The 26,817-nt window shown below is 42.8% G+C and overlaps 1 protein-coding gene and 1 non-coding gene across 3 annotated transcripts in view; one reads left to right on the top strand and one right to left on the bottom strand.

Annotated features, from left to right (window-relative positions):
* The window catches only part of FBXO11 (F-box protein 11), a 65,669-nt gene extending 57,890 nt beyond the window's left edge, over positions 1-7,779 (bottom strand). The window contains exon 1 of one of the 2 annotated variants that reach the window (XM_085218845.1): positions 7,292-7,779. In XM_085218845.1, the coding sequence (XP_085074971.1) occupies positions 7,292-7,400 (109 nt within the window). In that variant the 5' untranslated portion in view covers positions 7,401-7,779. The remainder of the gene's footprint in view (positions 1-7,291) is intronic. The other variant, XM_085218844.1, reaches the window with a different exon arrangement.
* A 3,925-nt stretch (positions 7,780-11,704) lies between these two features.
* TRNAM-CAU (transfer RNA methionine (anticodon CAU)) lies at positions 11,705-11,776 on the top strand. The gene has a single exon. It is a non-coding gene; the product is annotated as a tRNA-Met (tRNA).
* The last annotated feature ends 15,041 nt before the right edge of the window (positions 11,777-26,817 follow it).

Genomic DNA, 26,817 nt, shown 5'->3' with positions numbered 1-26,817 from the left:
CAAGTGCAGTAATTCCAATTACGGTTGTTCTGTACTGTACCTTGTAATGGTAATTCACAGTAGAAGAAAAAAAAATACGCTTCCTAACCTCATCCCCAGGAATGCTTGTTTCCCTATACAGCTTTCAGGAACTAGAGGAAGACTATCCTTCCAGCAGCCCACAGCTCAAAGAACTCCTGCCCTCCACCCCAATACTTTCCAGCCATTCCCATGACTCCCCCAACCCTAGAGCAATACCTGATATGAAGTACAGTTCATTTTTAAAAACAGTTTTCATGAACAATTACCAAAAAATCCACAATCATTAAGTAACAGAATTAATCCAGGCACACATGAAGTCAGTCAGGACTGAAAAAAAAAAGGAGGAAAAACACTGTTGAGAATGTAAACACAAGACTGATGCTTGGGTCTGGCTGGGATGGAGTGAGCTTTCCCCACAGCAGCCCACATAGAGCTGCACTCTGCAGAGACAGCACAGTGATGGCTTGGCTATGGCTGAGCAGCACTGGCACAGCACCAAGTACTCATGGACCCCCCACAGTCAGGAGGCTGAGGGTGCTTGAGAGGTGGAGACCATGGCAGCTGACCTCAACCAACAAAAGGATATTCCATACTGTAGAGCATCATATTTGGCAATAAAAGCTAGGGAAAGGAAAGGAGAATGGGAGGGAAGCTATGAACCAGGCAGAGCTTGCAGAGTAAACCTGTGCCTCGACTCCCCAACTTAAGACACTAGGAGAGGACTCAAATGAGTCCAACAACGGAGTGCAAGCTGCAGGCATCTATTACAATTAACAGAAACTTGTATTCTGGTTTTGTTATATGTATAATAGTGCACATCTTGGAACAAAACCACAGTGGCATTTCCACAGTTCCTACCACAGAGATTGAACTACCACTATGCCCTGCATAGGACCACAGTCTCCCATGCAAGCCAATGTAACAGTCAGCTGTGACATCACATGGCAACCCTGCTCCCTTCCTCTCATTTCCACTGGCAAGTGCCAGTACAAGGCAGGGGATAAAAACACGTGTTTAGAAGCAGGAATGGTGGGATAATCCCTCCCTCTAGCAACCAGGTTCTAAAATAACTGAGCTATCTTTTCCAAACACAGCTAAATGAAATACCTCAGAGAACAGAAGTAGTCCTTAAAAGCCCAATGGAAGAACCAAATGCTTTGCAAGTGGTTATTTGTTGCTTGTGTCCAACCAGCTGCAAAGTAAGGATGAATAACGTAACATTTTAAGAGCAGGGAGCAATACACCAATAAGCTTTATTTATTCAGAGCCACAATAACCACTATGCCAGTTATCTTTCTAGAAGTACCCCAAAGCCAGAGATTTTAACCATCTTAACAAAGCTCACTCAACTTCCTAGTCAGAAGCAAAATTAAGATCGCACAAGACATCTTCACAGCATCGTCTTCACTTCAGAACCTATGGCAAGGCCTGGATTTCCTCTTTTGCATCACTTTAAAGAGTTCTCTAACGACAGAATCACAAAGATAGGTGTTCTGTAGTTTCACTACATATTTTAGTTTACTTTTTTTCCTTCCCCCAGCAGTTCAGTTCATCGAGAAGCAAAGAACTCAAATTAAAATTTCAGGATATCTCCAGATAACGTATGAACAATAATAAAAATTAGCAAGGACATCATCCCTCCTTTTCAAGCATTCAACAGAGGAACAACACATAAGCAAAAAACAATCTTAAGAACTAAACAATAAGCAAACACAAGAAGATTAAGTAATGACAAAATCAACTGAAAACAAACCTTCAATTTTTTTAGTTCCTATTAGCTCAGTCATGTCTCCTTGTCTTATTACTGACACAGTTCTGATTTACCTTCCTTAACTGATGTTATAACATACAATGCTAAACACATGGAATCCATGTACTTCAGGGAAGCCCAGAGAAACACACCACCTCCACTGTACAGAAGATCAAGCAGTGCACAGCCATCTGCTGCTGAAGGAAGTTTAAGCTGTGCCATAGGCGACCCACATTGCAACACACCTGGAGCATGCCCTCTCCCAGCAACCTCCTTCGTAGAAGTAAGGCAGAGCAGTGGTGACCAAAGGAGCTGTTCTTGCTGCAGTGACAGCCCCTCACCTCCCCTATTCCATACCAGTATGCAAGTGCAATGAGCACATACTGCACACTGGCACTTGTTGGACACCCCAGCTTCACAATGCTGGTGAGGAAGCTGCTAGGGGAAGTAAGCTGGAAGCCTGACATTCCTGGGCAGCTGCTGAGCTAACAGAACACTCACAGTACTCCAATTCCATGCGTATGCATTAAATTCTGCATATTTAGTGCCCATCGTGTTTATTATGCCTAATGTTCTGCAATTGAGGCCTGGCACACGTAGGACAGCTGTGATGCACCACTATGAAGCTCCCAGGAAGCAGTGGAGCAAGAAAGGGACACAGAGCGTGACCTTCCTCCAAACAGAACAGTATCAAACAGATTCATGGAGGAGACATTGGTTACTTTACCCTTGAGGCCAAGAATCAAAATTCAAAAAGATTTGCTATTTCTGGGAAACTAGAAGAGTTGTTGGTATTCTTATAAATGACCAAGATATTTCAAAACTAGGGACAACCAGCATTACTACAGCAAGAAATATACTTGATCTTTCCAGAAATGAGAAAAGCTTTAGCCTAAATTTAGGCATTTGTCCCACAAGAAGGACAACAGTAGAAGAATACAACTCCTTCGCATGCATGATGCAAGATTAGGATTTGAGAAAGAGCAGTAATGCTTGCAGTACTGAGTTCATAAATTTTCTTTTTTTATCTGAAAGGAAGACTTTGGGAACTTTTCACTGCAAAAACATATCCATACCTAAACACATCTTTTTACAGCCTAAGGTTCTCCTTTATAGAATATGGAAAAACCTGTATTAGATTTCTTTCCACCTGGAGCAACTTCTTGAGCTGACTTCTTGACTTCTTGCCATTAGGGATGATCCTAAAAAAACTGAAACCAATTTAGTTATTTTGATACAAGTCTGGGTATCTGCTTCAGAATAGGAGTCATTTCATTCCTTTACTGCTACAGCCCAGCATGCACCAATGTACTACTTCTGGTGCGTCTATTAAAAAATAATCAGGCACGCACCTACATACACACACTGGAAACAGGCCCAAAGAAAGACTCCTTAAGTTGCCTGAGATGTTTATCTTGACGTTACAAAATTCAAGCTGTGTGAGCAAGAGATCTACTGGAGCTTAGTTTCTACATGTTTGTGCCTTACAAAGCCTAACCCACTCCCTCACCCAATACTTCCAACACTCATGTCCCCTATGCAGACAAATGACTAATTCAATTACCTTGTGTGCTGACAGGCCAGCTGGCTGTTGCTTCCTGGCATGGGCAGAAAGTGTAAGTTATAACCGTCTTTCCTTCATTGTCTTCTCTCTCTGCCTATTTCCACAAAAGTTAAGAACTTTACACTCCTTTGTTAAATCCGGTTGAAATGGGCTAATAAGTTCAGAAGCTGCAGAGTGACAGACAGACTGCATGGGTGTAGAAGTCTTGTTTTCTTTGGAAAACAGATCAAGGAGGAAAAGAAAGGAATCTAAAAAATTTTAGAAAAGCAAACTTGTAAGGCAGGTGTATGGGCTGTTCTCCATATGTACCAACTCCACAAGCATTGACCTAGCTGAACCCAATCTAAATCAGAGCAGCCACAGACCCACCACACCCACAGGCATTCGGCATTGTCCCTTCCCTTCTTCTTGCAACTTCTGCCAAAAATACACCTGTGAAAGAAAAAAAGGAGTTGCTTTTCGGCACAGCTAGCTCTGAGCCTGCTCACTGCCTTGTCACATGGACACCAACACAATATAAAAGAAAGAAGCAGGAGCTCGGTAGCCCCAGCTGCCATGGCACTGCACACGTGGTACTTAACAACATGCAAGGCACAATCCTGAAAACACTTAATGCTGGACATAAATCTCAGAGCCTCATTAGTACCATATCCAGTAAGGTGCTGATGTTATAAAGAAGCACATATGCATTCATGGATTTCTCATTTTGAGAAGGTTAGAAACCAGAAAAAAACAAACTACTGAATGCTACAGCTATCTGGTTAAGTGTAGCTGCATTCTGGTTTTTTTTGTTTGTTTGTTTTTAAAGTGTCAGATCTTGTTTTCTTCCTGAAAATGTAACTAAACCTACATCCTCAAGATAATTAAAAATAAAAATAAAATAAAAAAGGCACTACAAGCAAACATGGGAATATTTAAACACAGACATCACCCGATGCAAAGTTCCCTTTGGACAGACCATTGTCCTAAATAAAGTCAAAAGATCCATCAATACTGGATTCTTTGTGCAGAATTCCAAACCCACAGAACGAACCATTGGCAGCCCCACTGGTGCCTGGGGAAAGATTAGCAGGGAAAAGGTAAAGCAGAAGAAGCAGAGTGTAGCCAGAGTGGCTAATTTAGATGGCGGAGGTGTGAACGGCGGAACATAAGGCAAAACATCTTGGGAAGAATATCTTGATGACATCTTATCTTGGCTATACAACGCAGTAAGGTTAGGGGAGAAAAATTTTTATCTGTATGCATTTATGATGTCCCTTCCCTACTGCAATCAGAATACAGGCACGAAATCATGATAGCATGAATATATGTTCATTAGATTATTCATATTAGATATATAAAATAAGAATAACCTTGAATTATAAAATACAGCATTATATTATTTTAAACGTTGACAGGGAACCTTTGATGGAGGGGTTTTAGAGCATTTTTTCCTAGCAATGTATTAATAACAGGAGCCATAACTCTCAGTTTTTAACCAATGGTGAAAATTTGGCAGCTGTTGCACAGTTGCAAAACACTTGTGCAGCATCAAATAATAAATACATTTCTGGATCTAGCACACGTTCTACTGAACAATCTGCTTTACTGACATGAAACAACAAGAAGTTCCAAAGACTAACCATGCGCTACATTACAAATTCTCTTCCAAGTTATTTATAAGCCCCTCCTTACAGATATGAAGAGGAGAGGAATTAATTATAGCAAAAAATATTTTTCATTTAATCAGAAGCACACTCCCATTATCTAATAAAATCTTTTTATCCAAATTTACATCTGAGTTTAATTTAGATCCTTTACTAATAACTTGCACTGCTTCTTTTCTACAGTCTTTTTAAGGTGACCTACATTGTTTGGGAATAAAGGTGAAAAGAAGTCAGCACTTGTGTGGTATAGTCTAACCCCAGCATATTGGCTTCTAATTTAGCAGCATTATTCATCATCCCTTACAGTTACAGCCTTGCACAAAGCCATCAAAGTCACAGGTAAAACTGGCACCAGCTTCCAGAGGGATTGGATCAGGCCTGCAGAGTTTCAAGATGGGGACAGGAACTGGACTGGAGAGCCCCCAAACGTGAATAAATCCAACACAAAAGACCTCAGTGCTCATCATGCATTTTTGAGGAGTCAGACCTCGGCACAACTGACCTTCAAAAACGGAAGGAAAAAGCAAGCAGTGGCGACCCATATGGAACAGGAATTTTGGCAAACAGTTACCACCGAGTGGTAAACAGCAGTAACAATGCAAGGGAGAACAAAAAAGTTAACGCAGAATTCCACAGAACATCAGAGGAACGCAAAGAAATTGCAGCCTCCTATTCGATCAGGAAAAGTTTCTGCCTGTATCTGTAGCAAATTAGTACCATGTGAGCAGTCGGACACAGGTAGTGCAATGTAAAGCTGAACAATCACAGCGTTTGATCTGTAAGCATGGCGATCCAAAGGCCTTTAGAAATCGTAATTTTCATCTGTTGAAAATAAAAAGTGAACTTGGGGGCCGAGAAAAACCTGCATTATGCATATGGAACAACAACGATGAAAACCCTCGGCGTGTGTCATTGAGAGCAGGAAGTACCTTTTTTTTTTTTTTAATGTCAGCTTAGCAGAGAAGTCATTTTAATTATATAATTACAGAAGATTTGGGAAGATTTACACAAGCCCCATAATTGGGCATAAGACATCACATCCTCTGGTACATACACCGCTCCGGTCTGGGGAACATTCTTTGCTCTGACCAATGTGTGCTGGGGGGGTGGGGGAGGGCGGGGGGAGGAAGGGGAGGGGAGAGGCACGCAGAATTAAAAATACTTCCTCAGATTAAATCGTATTTACTTCATTCGATTAAAACGCTTTGATTGCCGAAGAAGCGCCGAGATATTTCTCGTGACGCATCTGCGCGGTTAAACGCCGCGTTCCCCGGGCGATAGCCCCGACACTCAAACAAAAGGCGGCCGCCTGACAATGAGGGGCTCTTTCTTTTATTTTAACGAGACATTTGCGCATCCGAAGCCGCACCGCCGACCCGAGCCGTCCCCTCCGTCGTGCGGGAGCCGTGACAGCCGCCGCACGAAACGTTAAAGCCCCATCCGGCAGATAAGCCATGCAAAATGTCTCCTCCGATCCCACCCCCATCTCGCCTCCAAATAAATAAATAAATGCGGAGGAAATGTGGAAGGCACCGAGCGCACCGGCAGCACCGGCGCTGCCCGAGGCCCCGGGCCCGAGGGATCGCCCTCGCCGCCGCTCGCCGGCCCCCGCGACGGGAGGGCTCCCACCTCCTCCCTCAGACAATGGTGCTCTCCCTGCCCGGGCTCGGATCGCCGCCGTTCGGCGATAGGCCCCGGCCCCAGCGGGGCGGGCGGACCCACGGGCAGGGCCGAGGAGAGAGGGGACGGCGGCCCCGCTCCGGCCGCCTCGGGGCCACCCCAGGGCCGCGGCGGGGCGGCGGTAAATAGGCGGCCGTCGAGCCGAGCCTCGCCGAGCCTCGCGCCCCCAACCGAAGCGCGGCCGCCGAACTGCGCAGAACGCTGCCGAGCCGCGTTCCGCCGGTGTGACCGGCGCCGGCTCCCCTCCTCCGCAGCCCCCGGCCGCTCTTCCCCCCGCCGGGCGATGGCGGCGCGGCCCTGAGGGACGGGGGGAGGGGTGGGGGGTCTCGCCCCGTTCCCTCCCGGGGGGCCGGCGGCGATCGCTCCCTCCCCCCCACCCCCCTTCTCCTCAGCGGCGGGCGTGGGAGCGCGGGGCCGAGCCGAGCCCCCGCCTCCCTCTCTCCCTCCCTCCCTCCCTCCCTCTCTCTCTCTCTCGGCGGGGCCCGACGGCCCCGGGCCGGGCAGAGCCCGAGCCAAACAAAGCGCGGCCTGAGCGGGAGCCAGGGGTGAAGCCGCCCGGGCCCTTCCTGCCGCGGCGAGGCCCGGCTCCGCCACCGGCCCCGCGCAGGCCGCGTTCGGCGCCGCGCTTACCCCGATCCCCGGCGGCGGCGGCGGCGTTGTTCCTCTCCTGCTGCTGCTGCACCGGGCGCGGCCTGGACACTCGCCTGGGTCTCCTGTTGGCGGCTCGGACCGAGTTCATTTGCCGACTCGTGTGGGTGGCGGGAGGGGAGGGGGGAAGCCTCCGGCACCCGGCGCCTCGTCGGGAGGAAGGAGGGAGCCGCGGGCGGCCGCCTCGCCTCGCCGCAGCGGGCAGTAGGGAAGGGAAGGGAAGGAGGGAGCTCCGGGCGCGGGTCCCGCCGCCGCCGCTCCCCGGCTCGCTCGGAGGCAGAGGAGCCGCTGGGTCTCCCGAGCGCTGCCTGCGGGGGACGTCGGCTCCGCGCCCCCCTCCCGACCCCCCCGAAAATCCCTCTCTTAAAGGAGCCCCGCGGTCCTGCCCGTCTCAAGCCCGTCGCTGCTCCGTGGCAGGAGGAGCCATTGACACTGCCGGAGACACACACTCGCGGGGAGGCAGCCGCTGGCGGCCGCGCTCCGCCAATCGCCGCTTCCCACACAGCGGGCCGACGGCGGGGCGACCAATCGGCGCGTCGCTTCTATGGGACGCGGGTTGGGCGAGCGGCGCGGCGCGGGGTGGGGTGGCAGAGAGCTATATAAGGGGCGGGCGGGGGAGGCCGGGCCGGGCGGCGCGCTGTGGGCGAGCGGCCATGGTGGCTGCGGCGGCCGAGGCCCGGACTGGGCTGGCGGCGGGGGGAGCTTTGTGCTGTCGGGTCCGGCGCCGGGCCTTCCGCGGAGCTCCCTTCGGGTACGCAGGTGGGCGAGCAGCTGGATGAGGAGCTCGGAGGGGCCCGAGTGCGAGGAGAGGGAGCCGGAGTGCCTTGTGTGTCCGTCTGTCCTGCCTTGGGAACCCGCGTGTGCTCGGCGCTGGGGTGGGGGTTAGGTTTCTGCAGAGAGCTTGTGGCCTGGCGAGTTGTTAGCAACTTCTTCGTTTGGGGCGTGAGTGTTTCACGGTCTGTACTCTTTAGTATATCAATACGCTGTTTATTTTGGGCTGAATTTTTAGACACACTATGAGGCTTCTGTTTTATTCTGTTTGTTGTGTTGCTGCTCTGTTGGTGGCTTGCAACCAGCAAAGAATGATTTAATCCAACTGTGCTTTCTTGCTTTTCAGAGTTCTGCTAATAAATTCAAGCAGTGAGGAGTGCACCTTCTCTTTGCAGAGACTGCTTCTATTGCTGTGAAGGTTGGTCAGTGTGTAGTGCTGCTTTAAACTGAGCACTTGAGGCCTCTGGGATCAGCACTTGCTGTGTTAGCTGGTGTAGAATGTAAGCAAATGCTTGTAATTAAAAGTACATTAGGCAGAAGGTTGTTCAAAGCTGATGTGAAGATGTAGTGGAACCTTAAGAGGTGAGTGCTTTTCAAAACATAAGAAGTCATAATTTAAAGATGTTTATATTTGTGCTTCTGAAGTCAATGATAATGAAAGTTGACTGAAGTTCCTATCAGTCCAGAGAACAAGTGTGTATGTAATACATATATGAAGGAATATTTTTTTTTAGACTTAGTCTTTTGTTGCTATGAAGGAAAAAACAGTGGAGGGTTGTTTTCCATGCCTGAGAAAAAGAATTCTTGTACCTGTGAAAGGAGGATGAATAATAAGGCTTGTTGCGTATGAAGTGACCTTCACAGAAAAAGGATAGCTGTCAATCTGGGGCCAATATCTACCATTACAATTGTCAGGCTAGCAGATAAATGTTTGTTAGGATGTGCAGGTATCAGAGTGCTTTTTGATGTTAACAGCATTGTGAAACTGCTTTAAATGATCCCTATTCAAGAACTGTGCCTAACTTACTGTGATGCAGTTAAGGAATTTCACATCATCTGGAAACTTCTCTAGCATTTCAGTTAATAAACTGTTTTTCTCTTAAGCTGTTCTAGTTGATCATTTTCCTCCTCCAAGATCCAGAAAGTGATTTCTTAGTGACTCAAAGTTACCTGAAATTATTCAGTAGTGTACTTCACAGTCATAGAACTGCCCAAGTTCTTGAAAACATGTTTGAGAGCCAAAATGGATGGAGAGCAATTTTCATCTAAAGCTTCTGATATTAGAAGAAAATTGTTTGAAACTTGAACTAGAGCAAGACTTCGTAGAAGTCAAAATCTTGATCTTGAAGTACTTTACATCATTTCTTGGCATAAAAACAGCTCTTGTAAATGGCTTCTTAAGCTGCTAACTTGTGTTAAGAACATAATGGTATGAGTCAGTAAAACTTACTGTGAATGGGAGAAAATGTTATGACTATTCATGAACAGTTCTAATATGGAGTCTTACTGATTTAGCCAAGATTGAGGACAATCTCTAGAAGGCTACAGTGAAAAGTGCTTTGAGATGATATGGTAAGTAAGTATGCTGAGTAAGATGAACTGTATTAAGTTACTAAATAAATCATGAGTATAAAAGTGATGTGTGGAAGTGTTTGTTTGTATCTTACAAGGCATGGGCTATCAAAATAGTGATGTTACTCTTCTGATAATCTTGGCTGTGTTTTAAGAGGCCAGACACCAGAAAGCCTGGAAATTCTTCAGAACAGTCTTAACTGGAATAAGTTTTCTTTCGTAGCAGAATTAAATGTATCCTGTTTATCTCTGACAATCGTAACTTCAGTTTTGTAAGTCATTTCTTAAAAACTTGTATATGGCAATCTCATGGATTAATTATTGCTATGAAGCTTCTTGAGGAAACCCCCTTCTGCTACACAGAGACACATGACATTTTCTATGGTATATCCAACCTGCACCGAATTTCAAGTGTGCATCTTCTCATTGTGTACACAAAGAGTTGGCTGCCAAGAGATCAACTTCCTTTCTGCATGTGAAAAGAGATGCCACAGTGTGCTTAGTGATGGCAGCGAGTTGTTAATTATGGGTAGTTGGAACTGCTTAACTAATGAGACAACTTCTCAGAAGTAGCACAAGTAGTGATGGAAATACTGCTACAGGGTTTCCTATTTATTTGTGAGGCTGATATGCAGAGAGACAAGTGAGCAGCTCTGATTCTGCTGATTTCTGAAGGGAAGAAGACAAACACCTTGAAGATCAGCTGAAGATAATGGATAATACAGCTAAGTAATCCTTTTCTAAAATTTCAGTAGAGAATAGAGAAGAAACAAGATGGTGAATGGTTGACAAATTAGTGTGGGCCAGTGTAAACTGCTAAGTCAGCAAAAACAGGTTCATCTGCAGGAATCGCCACTACTTTATTTCCTTTAATGTATCCATTCTGTAGTACCGTTATTTCAGACAGTGTTGAGAATGCTTTGAATGTGCAGCAGACTCATCTTAGAATGCATGAGTGTCCAACCTTTTGGCTTGCCTGGCCCTCACTGAGTGAAGAGTAATTGCCTTGGGCAGTGAGTTGCTCCGAAAGCAATGCCTTTTAGTTTCTGGGAACTATTGCAGATACAATGAGCACAGTAGCTCTGTTTGATAGAGCAAATTCTTAACCTGCAAAATGCTATTTCTTAATGTAGTCACCACTGTTAGCTATGCTAACCATGAACACGCATGCTGTGCTCATCAGAATGTGCACCCACAGAGGTGACCTACTGTTGCCACTGCACCATGCACCTTCCACTGCCACACTCTGCTCACATTCACTGTTGGATCTCCTTAAATGTTCAAGTATCAATGAAGGAGTTGAGTTTTTTGAAGTGGAGGATTTTGGTGACCCCTTTGTTCCCTGTGGACTTCCACATCAGATGTCATCGTGTCAGACTGCCTGCCTGCTACTATCTGTCCCACAGCAGCATGTAATGGGATATCGGTGGAAAGGTTTGACCTCTGCTGCCATTCCACCAGCATCCACCTCTGACCATGTGGGCCAAAATAATTAAACAGGAGGCATTACTTTTGGAGCAGCACTTGTATAACAGTTATTTACGTACATGAGTTTTTAGTATTTCTATTCAAATTGAAAAAGAGCAACAATTCATAAAACTAATGGGAAGTTTGACCTTGTTTCTGTGAAACTAATGAATCAGTTTGGTTCAGTGGCAGTGGTTACAATTCTCGCTGAGTTCTCAGGGTTCTCGCTGGAGTTTTTTTTATGAAGCTTTACTCTTTTCTGTGCTTTGTGGTTGACAACAGTTGTTCACAAATGTACTACTGCCAAAAGCGATGGTATGAATAAGGCATGACTGTGAAGTGAGTGGTATTTCTCTTATAAAAATCTGGTAGAGGCGTGATCAGGTTTTTGAGTAGACTATTTGATTATAAATGTGTACATTCCATTTGAAAAAAATACTTGTGTCAAATGAAAATGAAGCTGCAAGTTTACAAAAGTGTTTTTTGCAATCTTGAAACCAATTCTCAAATTTCTTATCTAAACAGAAATCAAGGCTGTGTATTTTTTGCTGCTAGCAGGACTGCTTATCCAATGCATCAAAGTGCAGCAGAGTGGCGCAGCGGAAGCGTGCTGGGCCCATAACCCAGAGGTCGATGGATCGAAACCATCCTCTGCTAGCTGAAATCTTTTGTTCAACATCTTCATCAATGACCTTGATGAGGGGATAGTGGCCACCCTCAGCAAGTTTGCTGATGATACGAAGTTGGGAGGATTGGCTGACACGCCTGAAGGCTGTGCTGCCATTCAGCGAGACCTGGACAGGCTGGAGAGCTGGGCAGTAAGAAACCGGATGAGGTTCAACAAAAGCAAGTGTAGGGTCTTACACCTAGGGAGGAATAATTGCATGCACCAATACAGGCTGGGGGATGAGCTGCTGGAGAGGAGCTCTGCAGAGAGGGACCTGGGCGTCCTGGTGGACGACAGGTTGGCCATGAGCCAGCAGTGTGCCCTCGTGGCCAAAAAGGCCAATGGCATTCTGGGGTGCATTAAGAAGAGCGTGTCCAGCAGGTCGAGGGAGGTGATCCTCCCCCTCTACTCTGCCCTGGTAAGGCCTCATCTGGAGTACTGTGTCCAGTTCTGGGCTCCCCAGTACAAAAAAGACAGGGATCTCTTGGAAAGAGTCCAGCGGAGGGCCACAAAGATGGTGAAGGGCCTGGAGCATCTCCCCTATGAAGAAAGGCTAAGTGAACTAGGTCTGTTTAGCCTTGAGAAAAGACGACTGAGAGGGGACCTGATCCAGGTTTATAAATATCTGAGGTGTGGCGGCCATAGCGGTGAGGCCAGTCTCTTTTCAGTGGTATGTGGAGACAGGACGAGGGGAAACGGACATCAGCTGCAGCACAGGAAGTTTCGCACGAATGCGCATAAGAACTTCTTCACGGTGAGGGTGACGGAGCACTGGAACAGGCTGCCCAGGGGGTTGTGGAGTCTCCTTCTCTGGAGATATTCAAGTCTCGCCTGGATGCCTACCTGTGCGACCTGGTGTAGGGAACCTGCTTTGGCAGGGGGGTTGGTCTCGATGATCTCTAGAGGTCCCTTCCAACCCCTACAATTCTGTGATTCTGTGATTTGCCATAATTTGAGTTATCGCTGTGCTCTCTCCATGCCCTGGTTTCAGCACGGTGTTAATAGTGCACTGATGTTTGGTTACTGCTGAGCAATGGGTGTATGGCTGCTGGGGGTGAGCGGGGTGCGCAGAGCTGCTGCTGTGGTGGTGGGGGGTGGTTGCCTTGCAAGCTCTACTGGGCTGCGTGAGGGCTGCAGGTTGGACTTGCCTGTTATGGTCCCTGCATAGCCTGAGGATGTGAGTATTGATCAAAACAAGTCTAGAATAACTGATTTTACTGGTTGGTGGGCTGTGGTTTACTTCTAAAGGGTTCACAGAAGATAAGTAGAAACAGCCTTTAAATTGTTTATGAAGGCCTAAATCTCTTTAAGGTTGTTCAGAATCAGCACATTGAAAAAACGTGAAATGCCTGATCTGTTATTAGGTGGAAAACACAGCATTCTCTATGGTTCTTCCTTAATATTTGAGCAAAAAGTAGTATGTTGAGGCCCCTGTTGCAGTTTGTTGCAGAAAGCCCACTACAGAGCCTTCTGCTATGTACAACTCTGGATTTGAATAAGAAATAGAAGAAATCATGTTTTTATCTTCGGGTTTAATCAGATCAGATGACTCTGCAAGGGGCTGTGTGTCTGTCCCTCTCCTTACAGATAAAAGTGAGGCACAAAGCGCTGAAATAACTTGCCCAAAAACATTTTTAGCTATTAGTGGGGCTAGGAATAGGACCTAAGGAACAGGAGTCTTTATCCAAGGCTTTCTCCACAGCGTCACATCACAGCTTTCAGAAGCATAAGCTTCTATCTATCATTTCTAACTATTTCATAAGCTCTTAATGTAAACCTGGTCTAAAAATACTGTTTTGAAGACTTGGGATTGACCCACTGGTGACTACTTGAATTTAAACCTAGAGGGTTGTTTCTCATAAGCTTGGAAGAAGTGAACCTTTCAGAAATAGGGGTATCTACAACTTGTTGAACTTGCTTGCTCTGCAGCTGAATATATGATTGCTGTTTTGTTGCAGTTGCTCTGACGCCTGGTTCTGCTATGTCTTCCTGATCTTACAGTAAATGATTGTTATAACTCTCTGCATTTGCCTGGAATCTCTGTCTTCTGAAATCTAGCTTGATTTTGGCTGACCATAATGGGTTGCCTTGTGGGTGAATGTCTGTGCCTGGTGTGTTGTTTGTTACTGTACCAACTTGGATTCTGCAGAATGAGTAAAGACCTTGGGAAGAAGGAAAAATGTGTTATTTTCTGGAAGTACACACTGTTGAAACTTGGTTATTTAACATCCTAATTTTGATTCTGCCCTAATAAAAAGTTTTTGGAAGTTGGAATGATATCTGAGGTTTTGTTTTTCTTTTCTTTTTTTTTCTTTTCTTTTTTTTTAATAAAAAGCAGCTGCTGAAGAGTCCTGGTGGGATGGCGTTCTGAGTTTCAAAGCACCATCAGCACTCTTCTGGTCATGTTTCAAAACCGTATCTATGGGTACCTACAAACATCACCTGCCTCGGGATTTTCCTGGGAGTGTTTTCAGGTTTTGGTGGCATTGTAGAGCATCCAAAAGATGCTTCTTAAGTGTTATTCAGCACCTCAGTGCTAACTCTGAGGTTTATGAAGGAGTGACACCTACTTCAATCCTGAACTCAAGAACTGAAAAGTGTGGAAGCAAAATAGTCTCACCATCAGCATGTCAATACATAGAGTGGGTAAAATGTTTTTGCTTCAGATACTGAAAGCAAAGCAGGTTGGGTGTGGATTCTATTAGTATTATCTGCCTACTTTACCTTGTCAGTAACTTTTTGTTCACTGATGGGAACAAGTTCTTCATACTAACAACGATGAATACAAAGAATCTTAGTATCTTTCTTTGCTGTCTGGTAGACCACTGCTATAGATCTCCTGCTCCAAAACTGTATCCTGCTCTTCAGGGGGCTTATTTAAATGTGGAAGGGTTGTGAAATTAATTGCAATGAGCTTGCCAATAACCGATCAGAAAAAGTAAATAGGTATGACGCATCATATGCATATGTCGTGTCAGTTTGTTCCATCTCTGGGTTGGGCAGCTGGAGGAGAGGAGTTGGGTCCTTGTTATTAGCCTCAGTTGTATCAGTCATGGCTTATCCTAGGGGTGAGGAAAAGGTCTAGTTAACATTGTGATTTATGGAAGGTATTTCCCCAGAAAGGGTTTTCGAATGTCCTGAAGAGTATTTTGCAGTTAGGGCTTAATTTGTTGTTGCTGTTAAAAAGCAAGCCTGCTCTTCACAGGTGTTGTTTTGCTGCCCCTACCCTGTCCCCTGTTCTGTCAAATAGTATTTATGCAACAACATGGTTAAGCAGATCAAAGAGGTAATTTAGCTGAAAAATCTTCTAGCTAGAAGTGCAGTTAGTTTTCATGTATGTGTATAACCGTTAGTGCAGGGATGTGGCAGGAAAGCATGGCTCTTGTGTGGTGAAAAGTTTGGGTTGCTCACAGTTGCTGTGATCCTGGAATTGCATGCCGTTAGCCCCTTCCTGAACCTCTGGGTGAAAGCCATGTTTCATTAGGTCTGTTTTTCTGGGATGCTCTCGGATGTGGCTGCTCTGCTGTAGGATCTCTTTGGGCTGCTGATGAAGCACTGTATTGTGTTTCTTGGCTAATCCATCTGTTTCAGCAAGTGGAAGCGTTACTTAAAGATAACCAGCTTACAATGGCTCAAAGCATATGGACTTAATGACTTTAAGCAGTTTTGTTTCCATTTGTTGCCACGTGGTGGTGATGTTGGTTGTTCCCTCCTACTGCTGAGGGTAAGTGGCAGATAATATTGGCAAAGGATGTCCAATAGGTATATCCGTGTCTCCAGATGTCTCTAACCAGTGCCATGTGGTTTTGGCAGTTACCAATATGGTGAGGAAATGCATGCTCCTGTTTGTACTCTTATTCACATGTAAGTATTCCCGTACCTCAGCAGGGTGAGCTAATCAACAGGAGGTATTTTGCAACAGACAACACTGACAAAATATAATCATTTTTCAGGGTAATGTGCTACAGGTATCTCCTTTTGAATCCTTGGTCATCAAGGTCCGTAACCCTTTGTTTCACAGAAGACATAAAATCAGGAATTCACCCAAGTTAACCAGTAAAGGATAACTGGCACTGTGTATGGAAGGGACTGTTCTCTCCTTCAGTTGCCTATGACTAATGCCTTGGGTTCTCATCAGTTTTATGCGGACAAGCAGAGATGGGGAAGAGATCATCCATTCAGAACGTGTGTTTAAATGAGATCGATAGCACTGTAAAATCCTCTCTGCTGACTACTGATTATAAGTGTCAGTGTGATCTAGGCCTTGAAGAAATTTATATGATACAGGTGACAGCATAGTCACTGTAAGGACAGCTTCCAAAACAGTTACATCTAAAGATCTAACTTTGCTTAATCAATTCTGACTTTCCTGCACTTGTCTGTGTTCAGTAGTACAAACCCAAGTCTACTGAGGCACTGAAAATCTTATCTCTTCTAGTAGCTCACTGTTTGTTTCTGTTCTTCTTCATAGCAAAGCAGAAGAGGAAAGTGGAAAACTGAGATTCTCATGTATTTTGAAATCTCATTTGAGTAAGATGAGAAGGGAAACTTGAATAAGACGATATTAGTCAAGCATTCTAAAGATTTTTCCAATTAGGAATTGTATAAAAGGAAACTGTGTGCTGTTTGTGTGTATGGGTTATTGTCAGTCACTGTATGTGCATGATTGAGATGCTGTTCTAGAAGTTCATTATGTTTGTTTTGTAATCTCCATTTCTTAATAGCTGATCTTTGTCTTTTTTTCATCAAACAGATGATCTTATTTCTGTTTGTGATTAAGTTGTCTTGTAAATATTGCTTGGCAAAAACAGGTATATTTTGATAAGTTTGATTTTAGATTTACATCTGTAGGTAGCATTACTTCTGTTGAAGGTGTGAGTTTTATTTTTTTTCCCTAGTGATAAATGATGCAGAAAACAAATTGAGAATGAGAAAAAGCATCAAATCAAATGTTCTTTATATAAATTCTTTTTCAATGTGATGTGAGTTGCAATGGCTGATTCTTGGGCAACATTGGACTGTGGAATATGCAGAGCAATTTTGCATAGCTCTGAAGGTGTTTGGGTGGATACTGTAGGTCTAGCCATCACAGTTATGTAGTTTCCACAGCCTGCATGAGTGTCTTGACAGCTGACTATGTTCTGTTGCAAGACAGTATATTGGACTATGTATACATGCCTTCAGTGTTTCAAAACTCAGCCTGTGAGGTGTGGGAGAAAGAAACTAGCAGTCACATTTATGAGTCAAATTCTTTGGAGGTGTGCAAGAGTAGTTGGTGAAGGAACATAAAAAGATAAAGATTGGGAAATGGAATGCTTGGTGTTGGTTTTAATTAGAATTGTCCTGTTCATCATTCATACCGTAAGATAAAAGGGAAAAATATCCTCTCTCTGCACATGCAGAAAAAAATATTTCTATTATGGTTAGTGAGCAATTCTAATTGGACTGCTGAATATAAATTTGTCTAAAACTGATACCGATTCAGTATTAAAGCTAGCAGTTTTCTCAGGGGAAAAAAAACACCAAACAAATAAAGCCCAGTCTGTAAACTTTTCTCTCATGAATATAGGTTGTCTTGTGGCTTTTTCCTTCCAAACAGTATAAAGATGGGATTCATATTGTGGTTTGGAAGAGAGCGTGTTTTAAACCAGAGGAGGAAGTCAATGGATGACCTTTAGAGCTTAGGGAAGAAGGTTTTGGAGGGGCTTTCTTCCAGCCAAGGAGTAACCAGCTGCTCGACCATGCTGTTGTCTTCCCACAGGTGTGATGTGGTGACGTGCCAGGAGAGGTATTTGCTACCCTTGATTGTAGTTAGTCATGCTAAGTGTCCTGTGTTTTAATCTCCCAGCATTGCAAAGCAGCCAAAGTGACCGATATTGTTACTTCACATGCTCCTGCAAGGTAGATTAGAATCTGCTGCTCCTGAATTTAATTAGCTGGCAGCATCTTTAAAATACTTTCTAGAGTGTTTGGATTGTAAACATTTTTAAGGCTTGAACTTTACTAGATGAAGCAAAACAATCTGTTCTCCTTTCGTATTAAAACAAAATTATATTCAAGTTGTTCTACATTTTAAAATTTAATATCAGGATAAGTGGGCGCAAGTAACCCTTTCACCCTCCAATCGATACAAAGGATGTTCTCACTTTACATAAATGCCTCTGCGTAGTCTGTAGTTCCATCTGAACAAATTTGTTTTTGGCTTCTGACTAAGCATACAAAGTGGTATGCCAGGGTAAGTATGTTGGGTTGCTATCAAGCATGATATGACAGATGTCATGTCTAAAAATAATGGTAAAGAATACAAAGCTGTAAATTGATTGCTTTCCCTTTCTAAAATACAAGTAAGGCAGTTCTGACATTATTCAACTCAGGTCATCAAATTCATCTAATTATACACGGATGTAACACATACATCTTAGAAGAATGAAACGTACAGAAAGATGACTGTGAATGTAAGTTTACTCATCTTTTATAAAATGCTTTCTTGAGGTGCTGACATTCTCAGTACATTGATTGTTCATAATGAATACTCTTGCATAAAATATTTCAAAGGCAATTTTCTGAGGCCAGAAAATGACTAAAAAGTTATTCACTAAAGAGCAGTCAGTAATCTGCGTCTGGAAGCAGATTTATGGGATGTGAAATAAATTGATGCAACAGAGGTTGCCTATACGAAAGAATTACCTGCCCTTTTACAGATTTGATGTCCTGAAACAGAAGCCTCAAAAGTGATGTGGGCCAATTCAGAGGCAGTCATTCTGTATTATGTAGTCCTGGGCCACTGGAGGAAAAGAAGAAAATGGCTTTGGGCGAAGTCTCCCTACTTGTAGCAGAAGTTTAAGAGGTAGTCATCTCTGCAGGTAAAACACAAAGTTTTTTTGCTATATACTTCAGGATGGATTATACTAGTCAATGGAGATATACTGTATTTCAAGAATTTACTTTAAAAAAAAAGGAAAATAAATTAGTTGATTCTGACTGCTTCCAGGCAGTAGTTTTTAAACGGCTTGTCATATGTTTCTTGGCTTTTACAGCTTCACATAAAAGGTTTTCCTGGTTCATAAAGGAAATTAATGTGAAATCAATAATGGCATTTAAAAATTCACCAAACATTTCCCATCCAAAGAAAGTCTCTTTCAGAGTGCTACTAATGATACAGCAGAGTGGGAAAAACACAGCATTGACCCTAAAGGCAGACAAAAGAGAAAGTAGCACTGATGGAAAATGCATTGAGGAATTATGCTTTTGAGAACACCAGGAGCAAGGGAGATCTGCCTGTACCCTGACCTGAACAAACTCAACTTGCAAAAGTCCTTTGCTTGAACACGTAGCCTGGATGCTGCACTGACCAAGCTAAAGGATGCAAGTGACATGAACAACAAAGAAAAACTCACTTGATGGTGAAAATACCAACAGAAACAGTAAGACTTGTTTCTTGTAGTATATTACAACTGTATAACCCACTGCATTCCAGGCAATGAAGAGGATACTTTTGCTGCTTCAGATTGCTTTATCCTGCAGAGCAGAGGGCCGCGCTGTGCTCTGCTCTGTGTGACAACGACAGGGCTGAGGGAGCGGCATGGGAGAGAGGAGAGAGGCAGCTGGGGGTTAGGGAAAGGCTCTGCCCCACAGGGTGATGGATGCTGCTCCAGTACTGGAGTTCAAGGAGTGTTTAGATAGTGCTCTCAGCCACAGGTTTGGATTTGGTGTAGAGCTGTGCAGAGCCAGGAGCCAGACTCGATGATCCTTGTGGGTTCCTTCCAACTCATGATATTTTATGATTCTATGGTTCTGCCACCTCCAGACACCCATACTTACATTTCCTCAGTGATCTTCAATCATTTTAAAATATGCTTCTCTATTGCTTATGGCACTTTCCAGTTTGGGGCATTGAGAATCTTACGTTTTCCCCAAGCTTTTCCATAAGCTTCAGAGTCAGGAAATCATTTTGATTTCTGGGTAAAAATTCTGATTTGCATGGAAGCACTCAACTCCAGAAGCTGAGGCTTCAACCAGCAGATAGGGGGTTTGCGATAAAGCTGGTAGAATTGTGCTGCTCTGAGCACTTTCAGAGACATATGCTGCTTTTCCTGCTCCTGGAAGAAGTCCCACAGATGTCTCATGATTATTCACTTGAGTCATGGTTGCAGAGCTGAGTTCTTGGTGGTTTGGATTCCCAGATACACTGCATATTTATGGCGTTGAAAGTGCAAATTCAAAATTAAGTGCCTTATTTTAAAAGAGGATTATGTTTTGGCCAAGACCGATAGTTTGAATTTAGACTAAATTTCCTCCCCAGTTATAACAATATTTGGTCAAAATGAGACATCTCCGAGGACAAAGAAACAAAAAACACGAAGCTAAATGGGACACGGCATGCTTTTATGTTGAGTTCGTATTCCCCTTGTTTTTTACCGGTGGCATTACCGCGATATTAGTCACTAGGTGGTGCTATCCCACATGCTCTCCTGCATTCCTGCTCTCTGGGTGCGAGTGGCCTGGGCTCTATGTTTTCAGCAGGCATTTGTTTTCGAAAGAGGATCTGAGCTATAAAGTTAGACGGTAGGCTCTTACAACTCTTCGGACAGGAGTGAATTTTTAGGGTAAAATTAGCCTAGAGAGCTTGGGTATTATTTTTTTGATTGAGATGCCAGAAATGAGGGATTGCCTGTGTGCCATTTATGACCATCTCTACACCCAGATTAATGTGCTCTCTAACAATTGCAGGTGCTAAGCCTGTTCTTACAAGCAGTTTAACTCTACAAGCTCTATTAAGATAGAAAGCTTTAATGTCTGATGTATCAACACAATAATAGCTTTTTTCCCATGTGTACTTCTGCTGTTCACTGAATCTATTATATGTATTTGTATGCGTTTTACCATTAACAGATGTTAGGCAACCTGAGGAAATTCACACTGAGTTTTCACTTCTTACGTTTGTTTTGTCTTTTCAAAATGATGTTCCATATTCATTCTGTCAGGTTTTTTTTTTGGGGGGGTGGTGGTTGTTGTTGTTGTGTGTTGTTTGTTTTATGAGAAGAGGAAACAAATACTATCCAGAACAGTCCTTTCCAGGGTTGAAAAACTTAGACGTGCCCCAATAAGAGATTTTTAAAGATTAACTGAGTACTAAGGAGAGTCTGAAAATGGGAAACATTTCTCCGTGCTTTCTCAAAATTTTCCACAAGGCTTCTGGAACATTTGAATTATCTGACTGTAAGTCAGTTTGGTTTTCAGGCAAAGTTGTTTTCTTTTTCCTCACTTGTAGTATTTTACGAGAAGCGAGGACAAGATCAGACAGATGGAAGGAAAAAAGTGTGAAGGAATTGCAACATCAAAATCTTTTTGATTTGGAAAGTGAAAACATCAGTTGCGTAGCTTCCACATCTACATTTCAGGAAGTTTTTAAAAATGCCTTTTATTTCTTTTCAATATGTTGTACTTATTCAGAGAGGGTTGAGAATGAAAAATATCAATAAGGCCTTTTAAGTGTTTTCATATGGAATCTATCTTCAGCTGCATACCAAAAAACATCTTTGTTATTTTTTCATTGAGAACCTAATCTTGGAATGACTTTTCATTTACCGGTGCCTTTTAAGTCTGCTGTTCTGTTTCAGGTCAGATCCTTCCTGCTCACTCCTTTTACCCTGCCTCAGCCTCTTGCACACTCACCGTAGGGCAAAGCTTGCAGTTATTTTCCACCTGCGTGAGAAGAATTTCCCCTCTCAGGGATGCACAGTGGAAGCCAAGCTGAATTGAGGCTGGTTCTAATTTTTTTTTTGTGAGAAAGTTTCTTGTGGCGTATTATATTTAATACTGAACCCTACAATTTGTGAATTAACTTGTTAGCAGTTCAAAGGCCTTTGTTTATTATTTGGTTTAGTCAGGTGAAATGGCTTGGTTTTTCTTTTTTGCATCACTAGCACTGCCATTTGTCTCTGTTGTTTTTATTTAACCTTGTGATGGTATGCTCACTAAGCTTCCTTCTTTGACAATAATGTAGTGATGTTAAAATACCACTTTCAAGGAGAAAAAAAATTTCCAGTGTCTGTTTTTTAGAATTCTGATGACGTGAATTGCGAAAAAGAAAAAAAAAAATGAATTCCCCTTAAAATTACATGTCTTTTTTAGTTGCTTCAGATTAACAATGTTATAACATTTTGATTCTCTGAAGTGTATATATTTTAACTTGTCTTAGGGTGCTCAGGTTTATTTGCACGTATTTGACATGAAAGAAACAGTTGAAATCATCTTAAACAAACAAAAAACGCAACACCTTATTACTCTCCCCTGATTTGCTATTACAGAGTTTGTAACCCCTGGTAGCACACAGGATTTGTATTCAGATTATTGCTCAAAGTCCCACTTCACAGTTTTGCAGTGACCATGTGCCAGTTATCACACCTCAGTTATCAGATCTGCAGCTGAATAGATCTTGTTAATTGCTGTTGAAAGTGCCTCATGCTGGAGTTCCTTGTATCCAGTGTTCTCTTGTGTTTCTCACTAGCCATTCATGGCCTTCAGCTGGAGCTGGAGGAAATAACAGTTGTTTGCCTATGTCAAATAATTAAACATACAACAGGAGAGAACCAAGCTCAAGTTTTACCAGGTACCAGTGTAAAAATGTAATCCATCATGTTGTATAAGCAACTTACAGTATGTATTAGAGAGACCAATTAACTTCCCTTATGAGGACAGGCTGAGAGCTGGGGCTCTTCAGTTGGAGAAGAGAAGGCTCTGAGGAGTCTTCCAGTACCTGAAGGAGCCTACAGGAAAGATGGGGAGGGACTTTTTGTAAGGGCACTTTGCAACAGGATGAGGGGAAGTGGCTTTTAACTGGAAGAGTGTAGATCTAGACTAGATATTAGGAAGAAATTCTTCACTGTGAGGGTAGTGAGACACTGGAACAGGTTGCCCAGTGAGGCTGTGGATGCCCCCTCCCTGGAGCCTTCAAGGCCAGGCTGGATGGGGCTGTGAGCAATCTGGTCTAGAAGGAGCTGTGCCTGCCTATAGCAGGGGCTTGGAACTACATCATCTTAAAGGTCCCTTCTAACCCAAACCATTCTGTGATTCGGTGATCTGCATCGCAAAATAAAAGTGTAGCTACAAGACCTGCTTGGAATTCTTGTGCATGTTTTGTTGAGAAACAGTCACAATGCATTGGGCTAGATGCTTGTCTCATTTTGATTTCCATCCTGACATGGAGTTGTGATGTCTGGATGATTTCCTTCCCATTTCTCTGGTCTCCTCCTTCCATTTGGTTGCTTTGTCTTTTTGAAGCTGAGCTCTGGGGGCAGATAGACCACATGCACCGTCTTATGAGGTGTTTGCACAGCACACATTGGGACTGATGACAGTCAAGATCTCCAGGTCCTAATGCACTACCAGTAATTGTAACTATGAATAACAAAAGCAACTAGTCATAATAGTGTGGAAAGGGAAATAGCTTGGCATTATTAATGTTAAGTTTAAAGAGCAAAATCTCCATTTGTGTTATTGCCTGTCATCCTCTGGGGAACTATAAGCTTCTCCCTGAGCAGGCATCCAGTTTCTGCCCTTACCCTACATAACCTCACTGGTTTCAAAACAATGTTAGAGCAGATTGGCATGAAATCAAGGGATTCTGTCCTAGGGATTCAGATTTTGCATGCAGATGGCATCAGAAGGATCACAGAGAAACTTACCCATATCACCCCTTTTCCCAAGAATCTTAATTTCTGCTTGTGTCACCAGTCTTTTTGCCTCTGCTGCTTTCTGTTATACAAAGTGGCAAACTTCATAACATCCTTCAGGATATTTAATACTCCTCTTGCTCCATCTCATTCAGGCACAAGGGGTAATTGCATGGTCTGGTAATTATCTAGGAATTGGATTGGCCCTCTTAACATTTTCAAGGTTGGTGTTAGATTCATATTCTTCTCTGGTTTTGTTGTAGATGGATACCATAACTTGGAAATAAGCTAGTATATATGACTAGGGTTTTATGCACATTTCTTTCTGCAACGCTTTTCTCTCTGTTTTACATGAGAGTACCTATTATGACGTAGCCAGTCTGCATGTCCTGAATTAGTGATTTAGGCTATAGCCTTCCATTTTTTTTGTCTTTGCTTGCATTTTCAAATTCACTTTGTACTTTGAAATTTCTGCCTTTAAGAAAAAGAAGAAAAATTCCCTCCAATATGGAACTGCTTAGATTTATTTGGCAGTTTTTCAGTATATCTGTCAGTGCTGTGCATCCTCTAGAAATGTCTCCCTGAAATCCATCAGGGTACCTCCAAAAAGATCATGGAGTCAATATGGCTTGAAAATTTTAAGCGTGTAGTTTATACTCCTTTACAAAGTACAGTCAGATGCTTTGCATTATTTCTCATTAACCAAATAAATGATAATTAGTTGATTAGTTAAGCATTTGAAGGGAATACAGTGACAAAATGCAAGACGAGAAATTTCTCAGAGATCAACTAGTGCATTTTTTCACTGATCTTTTTCCATCCAGTTTCCTATATTTTCCATTCACTTTTTTCTATTACACATGCTAAGAACTGTTTCCAAGTGAACAAGGTTGAACAGATATTCAAAAGCCTTTGGTAAATCAAATAGGAACATGGAGGTAAACTACAAATTAGAGGCTCAGGCTGAACATCCCTGTGTATCTTGAGGGCTATATATATTTAGTCCTGCAGATGCAATGTTGCAACAGGGATGTGACATATTGCTTATCTAGGGACATGTGCCAGAAATTATGAATTACAGATCAATCCTACTGAAAGAAAATCAGGCCAATTGGAATCTGTTCTAAAGTTTTTAACTAGCTTAAAACTCGGTCTTTTTGTTCTAGGAAGGAGTGTTTGAGAGACCGTAGGCATTTGAATCATAGAATCATAAAAAATCCTGGGTTGAAAAGGACCACAATGATCATCTAGTTTCAACTCCCCTGCTATGTGCAGGGTGACCAACCAGCAGACCAGGCTGCCCAGAGCCACATCCAGCCTGGCCTTGAATGCCTCCAGGGCTGGGGCATTCACTACCTCCTTGGGCAGCCTGTTCCACTGCGTCACCACCTCCTCCTAATATCCAACCTAAACCCATTCTCCCTTGTCCTATCCAATTTGGGTATAAAAGTTTGCATATAATTCTGAACCATTTGGAATTAACTCTGATTTCCAGCTAAATTTCAGAGCAAGATGCTAGGCAGTACAGTCTGTATAAACTGAAACAAACAAGAATTCTACTGGTTGGTCTGTAAGGTACCAATCAGTCCATGTACTACAGTCTCTGAGCATCTCAGTCTTCAATGTATGTAGCTTCAGAACTTCTATACATTAAAATTGTTTTTAAAGTTCTAAATCAACTTCTTAAAAACCACTCTGAATTTAAGAGCCTATCCATAAGAATGTGCCAGTGTACAACGGGTGAATATATATTTCAGTGTGCTGTTTTTTCTGATTATCTGCATTTATGAAATACTTATTTCCTAGACATACAACCAGTACAGAACCAAATATAAAATCCACATAATAAGCTGATAAAAACAGAACATTTCTCATAGTCATTCAATCTGCCAGATTTTATATTTTTCACCCACTTACACTGATGTATTTCTATTTGTCTAGGGAAAAACTCAGATTTATATTGTATCAAGAGAACAAAAAATCCCAATCCATGCCACACTGAGGGAAAAACCAATTTTCAAGTAAAAGCATTATTTCCCAACACATCTTCATCCATGTTTTAGACTAATCTACTCATATTTTATATACTTTTTATATTACATTCACCATGATAGTATTTGAGCATTATTTCCTGCTACCTGCAGGCTCAAAGAAATACTCTTCTATATGGCTAGTAGATATTCATGAGCAAATGGGAGTCAAGCAGGCATACACCCAAGTGACTAATGGCATCTTTAACACTTTAACATTTGCTCAAGATGTGTAAAGTTCTCATGTTTGAGTGTTGCTGAAAGATAAATGGGGAGCAAAATGCACATGCATTTTTGGCTTCCCTAGAGTTGTAGTGGAAATGTCTAGCTGATGGTACAGACTATCATAGGAAGACTAAGAGGAGTCAGGGAGGAAAAAGGGCAAAATTAAAAATCTATAGGAATTTTCATTGTTCATAGGATTATTTTAGGGCACTCTATGCTATTTGCATAGAAGTGCTGCTGTGAATTTATCCTGCCTTTTTGATAGGCTACGTAGGTCTGTGGGGGGAAAAAAGAAAAGGCCCTATCTAGTCATTTGCTTTATACTGCACGTGAAATAAAGATGAGGTTGGGCTCCGTAATGTCTGATTAGTGATTGGTAGTCCTGGATTCAGAAGCAATATAGTATTCTTATTTCTCTCTTAATCGTCTTCTTTCAGGCATCTAGTTTGGTGCTTCCCCAGTTAACTTTCTCCTTTCTTTCCATGCAATACCTCAGAGGCCACCATCCCTCTTGTCATATTTTCACGTTATAAGAGGGCAGACAGAGCAGAAAGTAAGTATAAGGTGGTTCTGAAGCTTTTATCTTCATTTCTATATCCTGTAATATCTTTAAAGTACACACTGTCATTCTTGCCACCAGAAACAAGAACTTATTTAAATGTCAAACATGGTCTTAATGAGTCCCACAAGATAATCATAGCTGCAGCTAAGTTAGTTTCTATAAATAATTCTATATGGTCTCTAAGTTTTTAAGCACTAAATCCAGAGTCTGCTCTTCATCTCACACGTCTGTTTGAAAACAGGGATGTTAATTTAGTAGTTAAGGTCTTTTAAGTGCTTTGCCATGGGGTTACATTTTGATACTGAACCCTGAGCTCCTCAGATGTGCCAAATGAAACGAATCAGGTAATTTTGAGGAGTGAGGCACTCCTGAGTATTCAATACTGAAATCATGGAATTGTTGAAACCAATACTTAGAAATGTCTTGAAATAACATTATCATTCACCAAAGGTTGGTGCCGTGCCTATAGAATGGTGATTACTAAATAATCTTATGCTTTTCTAGCTTAATTCAACAAAGCATGTCTCTTAAAAGTTAGC

This window comes from Meleagris gallopavo, chromosome 2 (assembly GCF_905368555.1).
Source record: "Meleagris gallopavo chromosome 2, MGAL_WU_HG_1.1, whole genome shotgun sequence".
Classification (NCBI taxonomy): Eukaryota; Metazoa; Chordata; class Aves; order Galliformes; family Phasianidae; genus Meleagris; species Meleagris gallopavo.
Note: the sequence above shows the minus strand (reverse complement) of the source record. Positions and strands in the feature narration are given on the sequence as shown.